This window comes from Camarhynchus parvulus, chromosome 1, assembly GCF_901933205.1.
Source record: "Camarhynchus parvulus chromosome 1, STF_HiC, whole genome shotgun sequence".
In the NCBI taxonomy this organism is placed as follows: domain Eukaryota; kingdom Metazoa; phylum Chordata; class Aves; order Passeriformes; family Thraupidae; genus Camarhynchus; species Camarhynchus parvulus.
The window spans coordinates 31,369,812-31,389,019 of NC_044571.1; the positions used below are offsets into that span (position 1 = coordinate 31,369,812).

The 19,208-nt window shown below is 42.1% G+C and overlaps 1 protein-coding gene across 1 annotated transcript in view; it reads left to right on the forward strand.

The window, feature by feature from the left end:
* The window catches only part of KIAA1211L (KIAA1211 like), a 54,332-nt gene extending 39,601 nt beyond the window's left edge, over positions 1-14,731 (forward strand). Inside the window, exons 8-11 of the mRNA XM_030953712.1 lie at positions 396-1,956; positions 11,709-11,908; positions 13,535-13,667; positions 14,545-14,731. Of these exons, the coding sequence (XP_030809572.1) occupies positions 396-1,956; positions 11,709-11,908; positions 13,535-13,667; positions 14,545-14,687 (2,037 nt within the window). The 3' untranslated portion in view covers positions 14,688-14,731. The remainder of the gene's footprint in view (positions 1-395; positions 1,957-11,708; positions 11,909-13,534; positions 13,668-14,544) is intronic.
* The last annotated feature ends 4,477 nt before the right edge of the window (positions 14,732-19,208 follow it).

Here is a 19,208-nt window from a genome sequence, read left to right on the forward strand (position 1 = left end):
TAGTATGGAGTAGGAAAATACAGAGACAGATTTTTCTCTTTCAAGTGTTGCTTTTTGCCCGAGAGCAGCACAACATAGGCAGTATGCTCTGGAGAATCAATTGCCAAGGACAGTCCAGTGGCCATTGTTCTGATGGACTTCCTATCTACAAGGACATGAAAGCACTAGTTGTGCAGAAGGCAATGTCACACATTGCTTTTATATTGGTTAAATGCATTATTCCAGGATCTGCTTCATTAAAAAAGCATCCAGTCTGTAGGTTAAGAAAACTGCAAGCTCAGCACTGGAGGCAAGTATTGCCTTCCTCTAAGATCTCAGCTGTAAATGTAATGATGAACAAGAAAAAAAGTGAAGCTGTACATGGTGACAGGGCTTTCTGTATTTCTTTTTTACAGAGGACCCAGTCTGAATCTCTGACTGATTTGAGCTGTACCCCAGAGGAAGAAGAAGAGGATGATGCTGTATTCAAGCCCAGCAATCAAGAACTGCCATGCAGCACAGCTGCAACGCAGGATGTGGCTTTCTGGCCAAAGCCCAGAGTGCCTGAGGACCTCCCCCCTGCTCTGAGACCAGCAGTGACTCAGCCTGCTTCTGAGCCTGCTGATAGACAGGAAACCCTGCTACCAGAGAATCAGCCAGAGGACTGCCAACCAGCACTGGAAATTATGTGTGAGGACTCTGAGTCTTCTCTGCCATCAGAAGGCAAAGACTCTGCAACTTCTTCCTATTCCAGTTCAGACAGAGGAGTACAAAAGCAAGAAGATTCCTCAGAAACACTGGTTCTGTTGTCTGGAGATGGGTCAATCAAGATTGTAAATCACGAAAATAAGGAGCTTCCTACTGTGTTTCCATTAAATAAATTACCTTCCGATGAAAATATTTCAATTAGTGGGAATAGTATTGTTTGCTTGGGAAAGTCAGAAGAAAATAACCAGAAGGATGATCAGGTACATGTGGAAATGCCCTGTAATAAAGGGACAGACAAAGAGTTTACTCTATTGTCAGAGTCCAGCAAGGAGTGTTTCATGGGTTCTTCCCAGCCCACAGACTCATTGCATGTTTCACATCCTGCTTCCTCAATGCAGATGGGATCATCTACTTTCTGCTCTCTAGAGAAAATAAAGACTGCACAGGAGGCAGCTGCTTCTGAGAAGGAGAACAAGGAGGAACAGCTGGGGAAGAAAGCTGAAAAAGCAGTCAATGAACTCAATGCCTTCAAAAAGTTTTCTGTTTCCTCTGCACGGGAGAGACCAAGCACCAGAAGCCTGTATTTCCCAGAAAGATCAGAGTTGGAAAGCCCATTAAATACTGGATTCTTCCTGTCCAAAGCAAAGGTCTCCTCAAGAAATGAGAAGTGGCAAGATGACTTCCAGAAGGGATCAGACCTGGACAAGGAAAAAAGTAGCAGCAAAAAGCAGACTTTGCTGCCAGAATCCTACTCTGAGAACACAAGCCAACCTACAGAAAGTTTGGCTGGTTCTATTTCCCCAGCTGTTGATGAAGTACCAATGCCAAACAATTCTTCAGTGGTATCTCAGAATCAGTCAAGTTTTAAAGATAAAAGTCCTTTTCAAGTGAAACTGAGATCCACCTCACTGTCCTTGAAATATGAAGACAACTCACCACCAGAATCAAAAGGGATTAAAAGATACAGTGCAGAATTTAATTTAGAAAATGAGGGATTGCCTTCTTTTCTAAGAGGTGATAAGGCAGAGATGAGAAAAACAGGCAATACAAACACTGGTGATTCTTTAAATGAAAAGATCAAACCCAAAGCAAAGTCCTCTGAGCAGCTTAGTTGCAAACCTCCATTGCCCAAAAAGCCAGTGTTGCAAAGCATAACCATTCCAAACACTACTGCGAGCAAGGATAAGCAGGACAAAGCTATTCACTCTCCTGAATCCAGAAATGAAGACAGAGACTCGGAGAAACAGTCAACTGCTTGTAAAGTGCCTGGTAAGACTCCCAAAACTTTATGAAGTTACCTTCACTTGCAAAGAATGATCTTACCTGTGGAGAGCATGAGGCAGCACTGTTGTGTCTGCCTGTGAGCATGAGCTGATTGCTCTGCCTTCAGTGATGTTGCTCCCTTATTTTCCCTTGCTGAAGAGATTATGAAAAAGACAGCAGGGAAGAAACAGCAGCAGAATAAGATATTTATTTTTACCTCTGATTTTTGAATTTCAGGGTATTGTTTAAAGGATGTTCAAAGTGACACTCAAAAAATAAAGTACATTAGCACATATTGGAAAACAGGAATGGCAAGCTACTAAGTGTCCCCATTTAGAGCTGCTGCATGGCAATTCAAAATCCAAGAGCCCATATTAAGTGTAGTGCCCTGTATGGGACAAGTGACTCAGACCTCTAGACCTTTTTCACCATAGCATTGAGGCAGAAATGCAATGAGGCTCTGCCACTGCCTGCCATGGTAAACACACCACTTATTTATTGCCTCCTGTGAGGTTTTCTTATTAATTTATCTATCTTTATCATTACTCATTCCTTGTTTAAAACAAAAATTAACAACCCTGCAGCTTTCTGGAGTTCAAAGGCAGAAGAGACCATAAGGTCGTGTCTACTGCAGATTGTTATATTTTACCCTGTTGTCTGTATTATATAACTGGGTTGGAGATCAAAAAAAATCAGACCTCTGGAGACTAATTATACACTGTGGACTGCAGGCAGAGAACAGAAAAGACTGGAAGTGGCACCACTGTCTGGGGTCTTTGCAATGACAATAAGTAAGTTAGGTGAAGCACACTCAAGCAGCTCTAGCAGGAGACCTCTGCTCTTCACTTCAGAGAACAGCTGAGATGGGAAAAAGTAAATCTTTAGGTCTTCTGATATGTGGAAGAAAATTCTTCCCTGTCCTGGACCTGTATGGGCATGGTTTTGACGTTATGAATGTGAGAAGATGCTGGCCAAGTAAATAATAGGCTGTCTCTGTGCCATTGCAGAGCTTCCTCCCATCTGGTTGCTCTTCTCTGATTGGAATCTGTCTCTGAGCTTTGGAGTAGGGAAACACCAAAACAGAAGATTTCAGGGCACAGGACTCCACTTGTCTCCTCTAGGGCGAGTAGGTTGCCTCCTGGCTCCAGAGGCAACTTACTGATGCCCTGAGTGATATCTGATTCCAGTTGTCTTCTGCTGCAGCATCACAGACATTTTTGCAGGACTGTGACCATGTTCACAGTTTCCTGCTCTCCCAGCCATCATAAAGGAGGAGATTATTAAGATCCACAGCTGGATGAGGTCCCCACAGCCATCCAGCCAGAGCTTCCCCACACCCTGCAGGCAAGGCAGGAGATATATATATATATATATATATATATATATATATATATATATATATATATATATATATATATTGTGTGTGTGTGTGTGTGTGTGTGTGTATGTAATCTCAACACTCCCTTTAAAGGCATTTCCCCCTCTGTGTTGCCCTGAGCAGTTGATTATTTGTAGTGATGCCCGTATCTCTGATGGAGTGAGATTTTGGGGAGGGTCATACTGGGACAAGAGAGGAGATCTAGTAGCAGGGTTGTTCTGGCAGGGTATGGAGGAGGGCAGTAGGAGTAGCAGTGCTCCCTCTCACAGCCCTTTATCACATCCCTCTTGCTGAGTCCCAGAGTGCCTGCTGATGGACTGGAATGTCTACCTGCAGTGGAAGACAATGAGTGATGGAGAAGAAAGAAGGGGAAGAAATGAAGCCAGAGAGCACATTTCTCCTCCAGGCTTCTCCTGTGTCTCCTCAGCCCTAGGATGAAGGAGATTCTGCCCTGAGATGCAGGACTGCCCTCTGCAAAACAGGATCTGTGGGTGGGAGTTGTGCTTTGTCTCCCTGATAGAGATGCATGCACCCGGAGTTAGAAACAGGGTTAAGAAGTCCTGCTGTGATCCCCTCCCCCTGAGAGTATTACACCAAATCTGTATGGTCTGGGGTTGTTTAAAATGATGGTTCAGATTGGTCTGTGATGGCAATTAGTTTTCTTCCTTATCTACTGCCTTCTTTAAACACCTGACCAAGCAACTCCCTGTGCTGTTGCCACATCAGCCTGACCTGGCCACCTGAAGTCATGGGTGCATGAGGTGTGCCCACCTCCTCTGAGTGCCCTGGAACCACACCAGGCAAAAGTTATTTGGGAAAAGTTGCACAGTGACCTCCAAAATTATGTCTCTCTGTGAGGCATAGGAGAGTCATGAGATGCAATGAGGCCTTGGCAGGAGAATAGCCCTGCCCAAACTTAATTTTAAGCTCTTTGAAAAGTTTCCCTCAGCCCAGTGATTCAGGACCATGTCTTTGCAACTGCAAACAGGAGAAATCCAACAAATACAATCAACACAGCCCCTCATAGATCACATGTGTCTTATCACGCCTCTCTGGCCTCTAGACCTGCTTGGACTCCTTTTTTTTTTACTTTACGCCCACCCAGCCCTCTCCTAGCCCTTGAGTTTATCAGCCTTTTCAAAGAGCTGTGCTCACCATCAAGAGATGCTGTTTATTTATGCTGTCAGGGAGTTTCTACTGCACGTGAGGAAATCTGTGTGCTCAACAAGAAGACAAGCTGTGAAATGGTGATACAAGGGGATGCAGTTCCCGTCTCATGCACACTCGTTTCAAAAAAGTCATTTTGCTGTGTCATTGAGGTCAGCAGGAACAATGTGGTTCATTCAGTTCACATTTTAGCTTTTCAGCACTTTTGGTACCAAAGGAGCAGGAGAGCTGATGGGATGCTGGCTTACCACACCAGGTGAAAGCAGCACTCCTGCTCCCCGGGGCTTTCTGGGGAACTTATGAGGGATTGCTTTACCTCTCTGAGGCTGCAAGGAAGCCCTTTTATGTCTGTGTGAAATTAGTCACCCCAGGAGGAGTAATTTTTAAGTTTCTGGAGCTAAAGGCACAAGTCCTTGCAAGATTTAAAAGGTTAAGCTGTGTTGTTTGGAGTTGATACACTTTGCTATAAATCCTGTAAAGGGCAGAAACAATTACCATATGCTAAGAGGTTATTACAACAGTGAAACCATAAGCAGTACTTGTCTGAATCTGCATATTAGGATAAACAAAAATCAGCAACTGAGGAGCTGTAATGGGCAGACATCCTCTGAAAAGAGCAAAAGAGCTCAGGGAAGAACGATGGATGTTATGGTGAATGAAATTGGTGTGCATTGCCTGGAAAATAGAGGCTCTGGAATGACAAGAGAAGTGTTTTTCTCTACATCAAAAAGACATTGCTTTAATGCTGTCCAGGCTACAGCTGAAAAACAAGCTGTCTGGTTTTTTTCCCCCAAAAGAAGTTGCTTTCTCTGTTGTGTCAGGCTATTTTGCAACATGGCTGTTTTCCAGCAGTGAAATAGACTTTGATGCAAACAGCAGTTTCTTGTGTAAAAAAGACTCTTCTGGCATCAGTGGTATAGATCCAATCAAAAGTCAAATACCTCTCAGAGCAGCTTAGGGAAGAAAGAAATGTCAGAAATACTTAATCAAATCTTTAGAATAGCTTTGTCTGAAAATAAGGAATTGGGCGTGTATACTGACATGAATGCATGTAGTACTTTAACAAACAAAGGGAAATATGTAGGCCAGGATATTCTAAATGCTATATGCATTTGCAAAGCCCTTCTTAAAATAACTGGAGTTTTATAAATGAGCAAAGATACAACAGTGTGGAATTAAATATGCATGCATAAGCAGTGTTATAAAACAATGACACTTACATACAGAGGGTGTTATCTCCCTGTGTAAAGTTGTTTAGATTAGATTTGAGTATGTTTGCTTTTAAAACACTCAGGGAATCCACAAGCTAGCTTTGCTTGCTGTTAGTGGTTTGACTTTCAAAAGACTCTAAATTCTGGTTCTGACCTTTCACCTGCACACATGTAGGGCAAGACAAACCACTTTGCAGTCCATGCAGGCATAAGATGTTCTTTTCCAAGTATAAGAATTATATGTCATAAAGAACCTCTTCTACAATTTGTGTGCACAGAGGCTTTTAGATATAAAGAAAGCAGATCTCAGATTTAAAGAAATCTGAGGCTATCTCTAAGAAAGACAAAGTTAATCCCTAAATCTCAGGGTAATGGTTAAATATGTTTTTGCTGTGTTTATCCGTATAAGCAGCACACACAGGGAGATACATGTGAATACATGAAGTATATCTATCTGTTAATAGACAGAAGTAGGTTTGTGTTTTTCTTTCACTTCCTGCGTGTGTGTATAAACCCATGCACAATAACAAGTCAATCATAGATCCTTTTGTACATTAATGTATTATCTTCATCTTATTGTTCATACAACCAGTCTGACACACATTACAGGATAATATCCAAATATCAGTGAGAAGTGTACACATTTATTTCCACAATATTTAGGCAGAAGACATTTCATCTATAAGATCAGAGCTTTAGTCTGAGGAAAAAAAGGAAGTTGTTTTAGTAAGACACTAAGAGAAACAGATATCTGTATTAAATGGGGTTGCAGAAGGGGAGTTTCCCCCCTCCAGAGGACCACTGAGGCAGCCAGCCCTGATGCTTTCAGACTCAGTGGAGGCGAGCTCAGGGGATTCTGACCTGCAGGAGAGAATTGAGAAGGTGGCTATGGTTCGCTTGGCTTCACAGCTATCCTCAGTGGTTGGTCTGGAAGCTGTGGAAGCAGTGAAGAATGCAGCAAGAATAGCTGACCTTGTGACTGTCCCATGTGTGTTTATTGGCTGTGGGGAGGACATGAAGGGAAGGCTTCAGCAGCCTCTGGGTGTGGTTTCAAGAGGCAGCACAAGATCTCAGCTTACATTAATTGCTGGCTTTAATACATGGTGACATTATGCACAGACTAGCTTGACAAGTTCTGACCTGGTATCTTTCCACTGTTGGTGGCTTATCCCAAGGGGAAGAAGGGGCTCCTCTCTTTCAAAAAAGCCTGAGGCCAAGCCAGCTCCAAGGAAACCAGGGAAAGATGCAATCACGAGGTTAAAGCTGTGAATGAATGAAAGAAAAATTGCTGCCAGCAATATCCTTTATTAGCTTATGAAGTTATTAAGGAATGAGTTGAATAGCACATTGTTTAAAACAACATGTTGTAATATGAAATGAAGAATATTATTTAGATTTTAGTTTTGTTCTGAAAATCTCTCAAGTGCCAACACAGAAAGAAGAGGCTCAGCCCTGCTTCAACAAAGAAATGAAACACAGGGCATTTGTGGAGGCTGTGATCTGTCAAAACTGACACAGCTTTGGATGGAGAATACCACTGCTTGCATTTTGTACTTCTTTGTTATCTCCCTAAGAGTGGCATTTAGCAGCTGGGAGTTTCTGTGTCAGTTATTGTGCATGTGACGTGCAGCAGAAGCAGGAATTAAAATCGTCCTTTTGAGTACTTTTGGTTCCACTCTGGCTACCCAGTTCCTTAAATGCTGTGCCTTGCCACAGGGTGAACCATAAAAGCACATGAACTATCCCATGACTAAATAAGACAGAGCTTGTTCAAGGTAATCATACAGTCATGAACCCAGAAAGATGTGTGAGCAGCACTTCCCTTGAGAACAGTCACTTCCTGAGAAAGTTTTTTGCTTCTTTGTGTCCCTTAGGGTACCAAGAGCTTCATAGGACAGTCTCAGGTCACCTTTAGCTGCCAGCTCTCTTTACCACACTATCTCCTGGATTACTTCACCACCTTTCATCCTTCTGGCTGGAACAATGGTGCATATATACTGCCAAGAAACCTTATCTAATTTGAGGTGGGAGGATGTAAAGGACCTCTGGGCAACGGGATAGATAATAAATAGTGAATATGCTCTTCTACCTCTTACAGTAATTCTGGCTGATGGATGAGGTAGAAAATCCTGCGTGGGTTGCATCTGATGGGGTTTTTTTCTGAAGATAAGGCACTTCCCCTGCCTTGTCTGCCTGTCTGGCTTTCTGCAGCAAAGACTCTCAAAGGAACAAGGGCAGAATGTAATTGCTTAAAGGTACAAGAAAGCCTCTCCCAGCAGCAGATCAGTTCTCCTCTGTAGGTGATACTACTCTGCTGTCCTAAGTTGGCCTGTACTATATATATATATATATATAATCTTCAAGATTATGATGAAGAGCTTTTGTTCCCTACTATCAAAGGGACATTTGGATACCAACTCCTATGGAATGATACCTGGTTCTAATTTGGCTGCCTTCTAATTGGCATGACTAGGATGCCTGGCATTTCATCAGGGAGAACTGCCTGAAGATTAAGGGTGCTTGATGCCTTCATTAGAGCGTCTGCCTTATGAAAAACATTGCTATAATAGCAGCCTCCAGACATATCACTGCAGGACTGGGAACCCAGGGAACTGGGAACCTGTCATCTCAGGCAGTGCACAGTGAAATAACAGCAGGATGAATCCTAAGCTCATGAGGATGACAGAGAAACGGAAGCACAAGTAGCAATAAGACCATTACATGTAGTAAATAGAGCCTGGGCATAGCATTCATCTTGTCAGTGTGGATTGTGTGGTGGAAGCAGAGAAGGAACAACCTTGATGTTTACATAAAGCTCCTGTGGTGTGACAGGGAAAATGGGACAAAACACAAAGGGAGATTTGGAGTCACAGCAACTAAGATGTACATCACTAGCAGCATCAAGGCAGAAGCCAGGTTCCCAGTCTCATCAAAAAGTGTGGGTGGATTGAAAAGGACCTTCAGCATAAAGACATTAGAGTTTTTGAGTACCAAGACATTACAGACAGTGAAGGAAGGTAAAGAGGTGGTGGAAGAGGATGCATGTGGTGGTGTGTCTGCAGCTGTACAGCCAGAGAGCTGCTCCTCAGCTCTGAGGAACATGGGACATCACCTTCAGTCGTGGCTCCTCCATGTGCTGCAGGAGCACTTTGGGAGCTGAGGAAGCACAGCACCTGGTTTTTCTGGGCAGTGCACTAATAAGCCCTGCCCAAAGTGCCCACCACCTGAAAAGGTGCAGAAGGCTGCAGGTGGGCTTAAGGGCATGGCTGCAAGCAAAGGAGGGAATGTGATGGCAGATGCATTAGCAGACCTCAATCCTTTCAACTGTGTGGCTTTACTTAAGATCCCTGTGAGGTTTGTCCTAAGACGCTGAGAGAAGATGGCTGGCAGACTTTGCCTTGCTAGTGGTTATCTTGGAGAGCTGTGGGAGTTAAGGGGCACTGACTGACCTGTACAGAAAACCATTCCAGGTGAAGTGGTGCAGTCCTTCCATGTCAGCTGATGCTAACACTGTTTCATCTCAAGTTTCATCTCATTTCACTTCTCACCATCATATTTGGAGGAGATTGACCAAACTAGGACAATTCCTACAAAAGAAAGAGTGATCTAGAGAATAAGATTAATCAGAAAAGTAGGGGGAAAAAAGTAGGGAAAATGTGGTCTAAGTCTTCAAATGCATAACAGGCTGTTGCAAGGAGACTATGAGTAATCTGCTCGTGTCCATAGTGTGTAGGAGAAGTAGCTACGGATTTAAATTAGAGCAAGGAAGATTTAACTCACCCAACTGGCAAAAAAAAAAGTAGGAAAAAAGACTAAAAAGTGTTGTGCCATAGGATAGGTTGCTTAGGGAGACTCTGAGACCTGTCCTGTTTCTGGAGAGTTAGATACATATTTGCGAGGAAACAGTTTCTTTGAAACTGATCTTTCAGCTGATCTTGCCTTGCAGTTGAAGGATAAACTACATGACATATTGAGATTTCTTCCATCCTTATTCTTTAGCATCCGTAAAAGAAGATAAAAATGAAGTGAGGAGAGCCAGTGGAAGGCTGATTGGAAAAAAAAAGGACAGTGATTGGAAAAAGATTATGGGAGGAAGAGCTGTTGTCATGCAAAGATGGGGGTTAGGTGGGATGCAGAGAATTAGAGTAACATGCTGCGCAAGAGGGAGAGAAGATCCTTCAGTGTTCAGGGACCCTGTTTTATCTGTGCTGCATTTGCACAGCTGGACTTCTGAGTTGTTTCTTCCAGAGGTTTTCCTGCAAGATTGTATGAGGTGAATGTGAAGGGAAATGCAGGCATCAGCTGGCAAAACATCTTGCTTTGGCATTAAAGCATGGGGTTTTTTTCTCTTTTTCATTTTTTAGCTGACATAGGCTTTACAATGTTTTCTTGTTCAAATAACTACTCTCTCTCTGGTGAGGTATAAAAATGACTTGAGAAAATCCCTGAGCAAAGCAAGTTTGTGGGCTTTCATAATATGCCTGTGTTGGTAGACTCCAGCTCTTGGGAGTGCATCATCCCTTTTATCTTCCATGCCTTCATGATGCCTCTCAAATGTGCCTTCAGAGACATTTGCATGCTTTCCTGATCAGGGCCAAATTCCACCAAACTAGACCATAGTGCTCCAGAAATGTGTCTGACAGCTCCACAGAGTCCTGTGGCTGGCTCTACTGTCAGCAGAGCAGCTGAGCCCCCAAGGGACCCTAGGGCAGTAATCCTTTCTGGCTGGGTCTGCCTCCTCCCAGGCCCCTGAACAGGATGCTGACTAAGAAATAAACTTTTCCAAAGAGTGGGACCACACGTGATTTGAGGATCAGAAGCTTGACTTCTGCTCTGCAAGAGTCTTCTGTAAATTTTGATACATCAGTGACCAGAACTGGCTGGGAAAGGTGAAATCAGCCTTCTTGGGTCTGAGGTTGTTATTCTTGTTCCTCATTTAAACTACAGAGAAGATCTACCATTCATTGGGAAACTCAATTTTGTGTTCAGTGTGAGTCAAAAAATGGAGAACCAGGGGGATGGAGCCAATGGAGGTGCCGTGGCTCTTCTCTTGACCAAGTTCTGTTGAGTGACTAGACAGGATTACTTTCTCAGAATATTTGAATACAGGGTATTTCTCTTTCCCATAACCCTGGATTCTGCACATCCTTTGGTAGCAGTTGTGAGGTCAGCAGCGTAGTAGTTTTGACTTTCTTCTCCAGAAATTGTCTTTTTTCTTTTTGTGTCACTCAAGTCTCATTTCTGGTCAAGCACAATGGAATTACTGGCCCCAGTGAAGACCATGGTCATCATCAGCAGGGATAAGTCAATGTAAACCTCAAATCAAAAGACTGGAAAGTCCCTCTATGGTTTTAGCAGCTTCTGTGCGCTCAGTCACCACAGACTGCTGTGCACAGGCACCCATGGCACCTGCAGGCTCCACAGAGCTGGGGAGGAGGCTGCTCCTAAAGAGGTGAAAGAAAAGCAGGAAACAGTTAAGGCATAGGCTGCTGCTGCATGTGGGGAAGCTGCTCCTAAAGGGGTGGAAGGAAGGCAAGAAGCAGACTCAGGCATGGGCTGCTGCTGCAGGGGCATCAGAAGAGCGGGAGCCGAGGGCAGCCGCAGTGGGGAGAAGTTTGCCTTTGAAACACCACAGTCCCTCTGTGTCCACCTTTGAATTGTCTGCTGCTTGTCTCCAAGATACTGTGGGAGAGGGAGCAGAAGGAGCAGACCTTGGGAAATGGGTAGATTAGAGAAGTTTGATTTATGTTTCTGCATCTCCCTCACGTGAGGGCAGTGACACTCCAGCTGAACAAAGATGCAAAGCATTTCTCACCAGTAGAATGATAACTTAAACCTGTGAGCACGGGAAAATTGCTCTCTGGAGACCAAACTAAACAGAATTCCTATTTATCCAGGCTGGTTTCATATCCTGGGACCGATCAGTACATTGAGAAAGTATGAGCTGAAGCTGATTACAACTCTTTTTCTTCTAACCATGTACATAAATAATCTGTCAACAGAGAAAAGCGTGCCTTCCCCCATGGCTGCAGGAGACTCTGGAAAAGATCCTGACACTCCTACCGAGCCAGCCTGGATTTCCATTGCAAGGCAAAAGCAGAGGGGCATGCATCAGGAGAAGGAACTCGACAGAGAAAAACTCATGGCTCCAGATAATAAGTCAAATACAGAGAAACAGAATAAAGGAAAGGAACAAACAGAGGTACTTGCAGTACAAATTTGTGATGCTTTTGTATCACCAGCTGTATTGTTTGGATCTACTGCTATGTTACCAGTCATGCCATAATGATTACAGATACTCAATGAGTGTAACTGTAACTGAAAAAGACACTGTTCTCATAAATGTGTTATAGATTCAAAGTTCTCTGATTGTTCAGATATGTAATTTTGTGTCTCCAAGAAATCAAAATCCTGGAACTATGCGAAGTGTAAAATTTCTTGGCATATCTACCAGATCTAACACACGTACTGCATGCTGAAATATCCAAAAGGAAGTGTTAAATTGTAGTCTTTGATCCTCCTCAATGCAGAGGAAATGTGTTCTCTTTTAACTATCCTTCTAAGCACAGCCTTTCATTGAACTTCTTATACCTCCTGACTCAGTTAACACTGAATGAGCAGCTTGGTCCCAGAAGCTCCTGGGTAACAATTTTTAGAGCCCTGAGAAGTGAAATAGGATAAAAATAACTTTTGCATTTGCAGAGAGTGCCAAGATATACATTCTGGTTCCCTGTATATGGATAATTCAGAAGCCCATGTGGTGCCATGGAATATGGGCTGACACTGCCTCTTCAGAGATCCCATGGAAAACAGGGTGATTCCTGTAGCTAATGATCTTCCCAGAAGACACAGCTGTGCCAGTGGAAGTGCTTGGCATGGATCCAGAACACTCACCTGCTGCCTGTTTTGCATCCTGCACAAATAAGAACCCTGTTCTGATGCAGGAGCATGTGTGTCCTACACCAGTATGGCATACCCAGTGCAAATGACCTACTTTCTTGCTTCAGGTGGCACTGTTAGCACCCCAGACAGGTGTATTATATCCTGGAATAAGAGATGGTTTCTAGGTGATGAAAAATAGCCATGGTTAGATTAACAAGAAATAATACCTAATAAGATGTCTAGGCCAACTTCTGAACTGCAGCAATGCCCAACACAATCCCAAAATACAGTTTCTATGTCAGAACAGGAAACTCCAGATTTTAGCTGGCAATGATCCTTGAAATTCATGCCATGCATTTTATTTCCCTGTAGCAGCTAGCAGAGAAACATGCCAAGATGCTTCTGACTGCAGCATGTGAGGCTTGGTGCCACTGTACTACTCCCACTTTCTCCCACATGGCACCAGGCACTATCACTTCAGAGTAGTTTTTGATACTGGCAAGAAAATCTGTTGGAGGATATGTTTGACTTCTTTTTTATGAAAAATCCATTTACCACCAACTGTCCAAAAATACAGTGCCCTAGCCCTCAAAATTTGGAAGATGGAAGGAGAACATGAGAGAATGAGGCTGTTTCCAAATCCTGTGAGTGCTTGTAGAGATGTGCAAAGGACTTGGAATACATTTTGCAGTGAAGATTATAATTATCTACTCATACCATTATGGATAAGAGATACTGAGGGATAGTTTCAATTAGTAAAACTGAGTTCCATGGATGTTACATGAAAACACTGTAACTTTCTGAACAGGTGTCAGCTCAAGGTAAAGGAGTGGGACCAATGTCTGCTGAACTGTGGCAGGCTCCCCATCCACTGCTTTGCTTGTATTCTTCCAAACTGAACTAATTTTCCTTGAATCACTTGGATTTTGTCCCTCTCTGTGTCTAGGGGCTAGTGAAACAACAATGGAGTAAACCTTCACACTTGGCACCTAAAACGACCTCTGAAGAGCAGAGGAAAGACATAAAGTCTGAAGCAAAGTCCCTGCTGAGAACCAATTCATTGTCACATTGTGTCCCTGGTAAGAAACAAAATTCTTAAAATGTAGGCTGTTACCTCTCAACCTTGTCAGAAGAAATCCTGCTTGAGTGTCTTGCAAAAGGAGTAGGGGCTAGATCCTAATCTCTTCCTCAGCCCCACATCAGCCAGGACAAACAGTTTGCTCAGCATTCATGTCTGGGATTTTATTTGGTGTTTTATTTATTTATTATTTTATTTGAGGTTTTATTTGTTTATATTCTTCTGACCAGCTTGATTACAAACAAAAGAGTAAAAAGGGGTAGCCAAAAACTTGTGTTGAAAGAAATAGGAATCAAAAACTCCAGGCCCTTTTACAGGACAGAGGCCCAAATGTACTATCCCAGTGTAAAATGTAAACAAAAATATTTACAATAGCACTCAATTTAAACGTGACTTCCTCAGCAAGCTGAGGAATGCTGCAATCACAAACTGTCTGACCATCAGTCCTCCCACAAGGAGTTTGTTGTAAATCTCTTTGGTAAATTCAAATTTGAAAGAAGGACAGAAGTTTTGAAGTAATAAAATTCCTGTGAATTGGGGGCTGAGTAAAGGAGGAATTCACACGTGAATACTTTAGCTAATGGAAAGACTCTCTCTTCTTTGACATGGGTGTTAACATAGAGCACAACAAGGAATCCAGGTCATCATGGTAAGTTTTGGTAAATTTAAGGATCAAAATATTATAGTGATGAGAAAAACATTGTATTATTTAGAGCACAGAATGGTAATTTTCTCAATAACTTATTGCACAAGAAGCTTCCATGTGAAATGTAAAGATTTTCTACCACAGGGCAAGGCATGGAAAGTATTTAATAAAAGAGGGTGCTTAGTTGCACAGCAGGTAAGTGTAAAATGTCCATGTGCTTTATTCCCAACAGCTCCATCACCTGCACTGGTGGATAAGGAGGAAATAAGCCATTTGAAGAAAGCCAGTAATGCTGCTCCCAGTCAGCCATCCTGGATGGAGCTGGCCAAAAAGAAGTCTCAAGCTTGGAGTGATATGCCACAGATTATAAAATAGAACCATGCAAACAAGGAGCATCTTTCAGAACTACTTGACTGAACTCCTACAGACCAGCAAATCACAGTGAAGAATCTCTTGATACAGAAGGGTTTTATTATACAGCTGTGGAGAAAGTGTGCAATAGGTGCAGTCAAAAAGTTTACCTTCAATTTTGTAGCAATCAGAATTGCAATGGCAATGAATTACTTAAATTATGCTAAGGACATACTTACACTTTGGAAAATAAAACTTTTTCCTTATGTATTTCCTGCATTTTCTGCTTTTACTGATGTTTGTATCCAAACAGGATCTTTGCTAAACTTCTGGTGTTGCTGGAAAATTCTATTTGTTACGGTTTTCTCTGTTTACAGTTATAAATTGTGCACTTACATCCTGATTCTTTTGATGTGTTTCACTGGAATCACGGGACACACTTTCTACCAAAGCTGTTAGGCCCATGGAGATATTCCTGAATAGCTGCTAGTGAGTACTCCATTAAAATGTGTTGCTTGAACTTCAGGTTCGCCTAGCTAAGCCACTGGTACAGTTTCTGGGGTTAGGTTGCATTTTGGGAGGCACAAATATGCACAGTTATGTGTGACCATGAAAAAATTCTCCTTTCTTTCTGTGAGCAGCCTGGGTTGTACAGTGTTTTCAAGCAGGCAAAACAGTAAGGAAATGGAACTGCAGTTGGAAGCTCATCAATATCTTCACAGTTACTTTCCTACCTGGATTCATCTGGCTGCAACTGGCTTTCCTTCCTGTGGAACATCATACCCAGTCAGGAGGATGGTATTAGTAACAATGGTCAATATGAATTTAATTAAAAATTAAGAACTGAAAATACTGGAGCTAAAGTTCAAACTGAAATGCTGGGGAAAACTGTGAATTTCATCACAGTGCCAGCTTCACATATCACCCCCCACATAATCTTAATTCCTCTCATTAAAAACCAGTAACATACAGATGGCCTGTCTGTACTTGACTACCTTTATGTAACATCCTCGTGCTCATTGGCCTGAGCCTCCCCCACCAGTCTGTGACTCCCACTCATGAAGTCTCCTCGGCTCTTCACCTTCACTTGTTTAACAAGATTGACAAGACTAATCATTTACTGCTGATTGACTGAAACTACTCTGAACATATTTTAAGACTTCCCTATGAGTTACAGAAGCAAATGACAAACCCTGTGATGCCCCACTGCTAAGACAAGCATTTCATTTTGTGTACGCATGGGTGAAGTACTACCTTAGCACTGCAATCCCTAGGTTTATTTATGTTTATATTAATGGTTTTGTTTTTATTATCACATTACATTCTCTTTGGAAAAATGTGGGGACACTTTAGGAAACGTAGGATTTTCTAGCACCTGTGTTTGCAATTTTGAAATCTTGTTTTCTCTACAGAGGCAAGAAGGAAAACCCGAGCCCTCTTGGTAATGACAACTGAATTTAATAATGAACCAAGAAATAGAGTTGAGCACGCGAACATCCAAGATGCTGTTAAAGGCTTTCAGTCAGGCTGTCTTTCATTGTTAATTACAAGAGGAGGAAAAGCTAGTTTTATATTTGCAGAGCCCTAGGACAGAGGCAGTGAGCCTGCACTGCTGTTGGGCTCAGCCTGCATGGCTCCTGGGGTCCTGGATGGGCCCAGACCTGCTGCAGCCCATCACAGAGCTGTCAGCAGCCCCGACCCAAACGGGGTTCTGCTGCTGTCCCAGGGTTTTCTCCTTCCTGCAGATGGCAAAAGGCAGTGTGAGATGCCTGCTGAAATCACAAGTGGCAAGACAGCTCTCTGTCAAACAGATCCACAGCAAAAATGGTAACTTAATTACAGGACATGCATCCTTGGGCTCAATTGCCCAAAGGTTGGTTGTGCAAAAATCTTTCACACTTCTCCCCCATAAGCAAGCATGCACAGTCCTTAATTTCAAGTGATTTTTTTTGTTTTGCTATTAATATTCTAGGACCTACACTAGAAATATACACATTTTTGAGATACATTAAAATAATCTTAACTCCCCCTCTTTTCAAAACACCTTTTCTGAAATAAATAACTAATTAGCAAAAAGCGTAATGTTAAGATATGCTATTACCTTTTGTAGCAATCTTGAAAAAACCCCAGTTTCTCTATTTAAGGAACACAGCATTTAAAAAAAGACCAAATTTGTACCTTCTAATTATTGCTGCCCTATGAAAAGGTTTTCAAGAAATGTAGTTAAAGGTACATTCTGTCTTCTTACAATTCCCTCCCTGTTTGAAACAATTAAAACTGCAAGAACTTTTGCAATCAGTGGTCTTCATATTCTCTCACCACTGCAATGGCCTTGGCCTTTATGCAAGAGAAGCCACTTGGCTACTTGAGCCTCTGATATGACAGCCAGGGGAATTTTTATTTTCTCATAGTGTTGCTCTGTCTCCAGATTTCTAAGACAAAGGGTCATGCAAGTAGGACTTGCTACAGGTATCCTGCAGCAGGTAAGCAGAAAATAGTTTTAGAACTCATGTATTTTTCTTTTGTGAAATGGCTCATTTGTGGAAATAGAAAGATGCAAATAAAAATATAGTTCTCTCCCCTGTATGAACAGTGAGTTATGTTTCACACTCAATGCCACCAGAAAAGCCTTTCAGATCTGATCAGCTTTCCTCAGGACATCATTATACTTTTCCAGCTGAGAGGCAATATGACTAACTCAGGCTGATCCATTTTGTTCAGGCAGCTGCAATATATATTGTTGGAATATAACATCTAACCGGGAAATTAAATGTAAAAATTCACTTTTTGTTCATGACTCATGCACATAAACTAACAGAGTTGGAATTACAGTCAAAGAGCAAAAACAAAATGGACTTGAAAAATAGAAGTTTCCTCTTCCAGAAATGCTGCATGAGACATCTTTGTATTTCTGTTTAATGAGCAAGGGGCCTTCCCAGCAGTAAAAGGCCTCACATAATGCAGATGAAATCATCTATCAGGCATCTTTCAGCACAAAAGCTAAATTTGATGATTTATGCAGTTTACTAGTTGGATTACCCTAATCAGCTACCTCCCAATGTTTAGTAATTTTATGTAAAAAAAATGCACCTAAATAATTTTAAATCAACAGTGAAGTGCAAGTTTTTAAGGTCAAAATATCCCCTCAGTCTTTACTTTGATATGGTGCTTTGCACTGTGCTGCCTTTGACAATAAAAACTGTTGCATTTGTTTTCAAGATGAAGAGGGACATAAAATCTTGTTCCTGTGAAAAAATCCAGCAGCAGTGTAGCAAGCAGCTTGCTGTAATTTTGCAATGCTATTAATTCTGTCTTAGTCTCAAGGAGCACAATAAACTTGCCAAAATGTTTGCTTTGTATACATGATAAGCCCTTTGCTGTGGGTAACAAAGGTTTAATTATAGGATTTTGTGTTTGTGGTTAGAAGATAACTTTTGTACTGTTATAGAGTAAAAAAAACCCAAAAAAACAACCCAATGTGAACACTGGGCAGTGCTGTGTGTCTGTAAAAACCTCAGAGGGGGAGGTAACCCTGTGTGATCCTGCACCATGGGGCTCCCTGGGATTAACTCTTGTAGGAGAAGGCATTTCAGCTCCAGTGCGGCACAGGTCTCACTCAGGCTCACATACTCCCAGTGTTTGACAAGATGCTCAGCAAGTGACAGAAAACACTTTTTGTATCATGAGATCTTTTATTGTCTGACTTCACAAAATAAGAACCACATATAGATTTTTTAATGGATTATTACTCCCAGATAATGCTCTGCATCATGTTTCACTTTGAAGCTGGGGACTGATGGGACATGTACTCACACACCATTCAGATCTTCCTCCTTTGCAGTATCTTGCAGCACCTTTGCTGCAAATTCTAACTCTCTATGTACACTGGCTGTATTCCCAGAAGAAAATCACCCTAGCTTACTTAAGGCAACTTAAATGGAGATCATTCTGGAAAATGCTGAACTATCTCTCTCTCCAGGATCCCAAATCTCTCTCTTAAGAATTGTTAGGAATGCAGCTAAGAGCATATCAATATTACTGAAGCAAAGGGATTGAAGACAATTTTCCTTCCTTCCATCTCACTCACCATCACACTGAATACTTTCACTGTTGATTTCTTTTTGCTTTGTTCATTTACCTATGCAAATAAGTATGAAATGATGTATTTTGCAGGTTCAAAATTCCATGGAATTGGATTCAAGGTTGCTGAGCAAAGTACTGTGGTATCTTAACTCATTGTAACCAGCAGTCTCCACTTTTTCCCAAATATGGCTTGATTTCTCAAATTTAGAATTGACATGTAAATTATTACCCTGCCTTTGAGAGTCAGTTCTTCTTGAGAAACCTCTAATTAAAAAAAAAAAAGGAAAAAGAAAGAATTCTCTGTTCACTATCTACTAAAAAATGACACTTTGCACCAGTGGGTCCTGCAACAATTACAGCACGTGGCTTTTACACTGGCACTTGTCACCCATGCTGGCAGCTCTGGGGCAGGGCAGATGGCCATCCATGCTGCTTTTAGCCAAGCAGCAGAAAACCATGGCC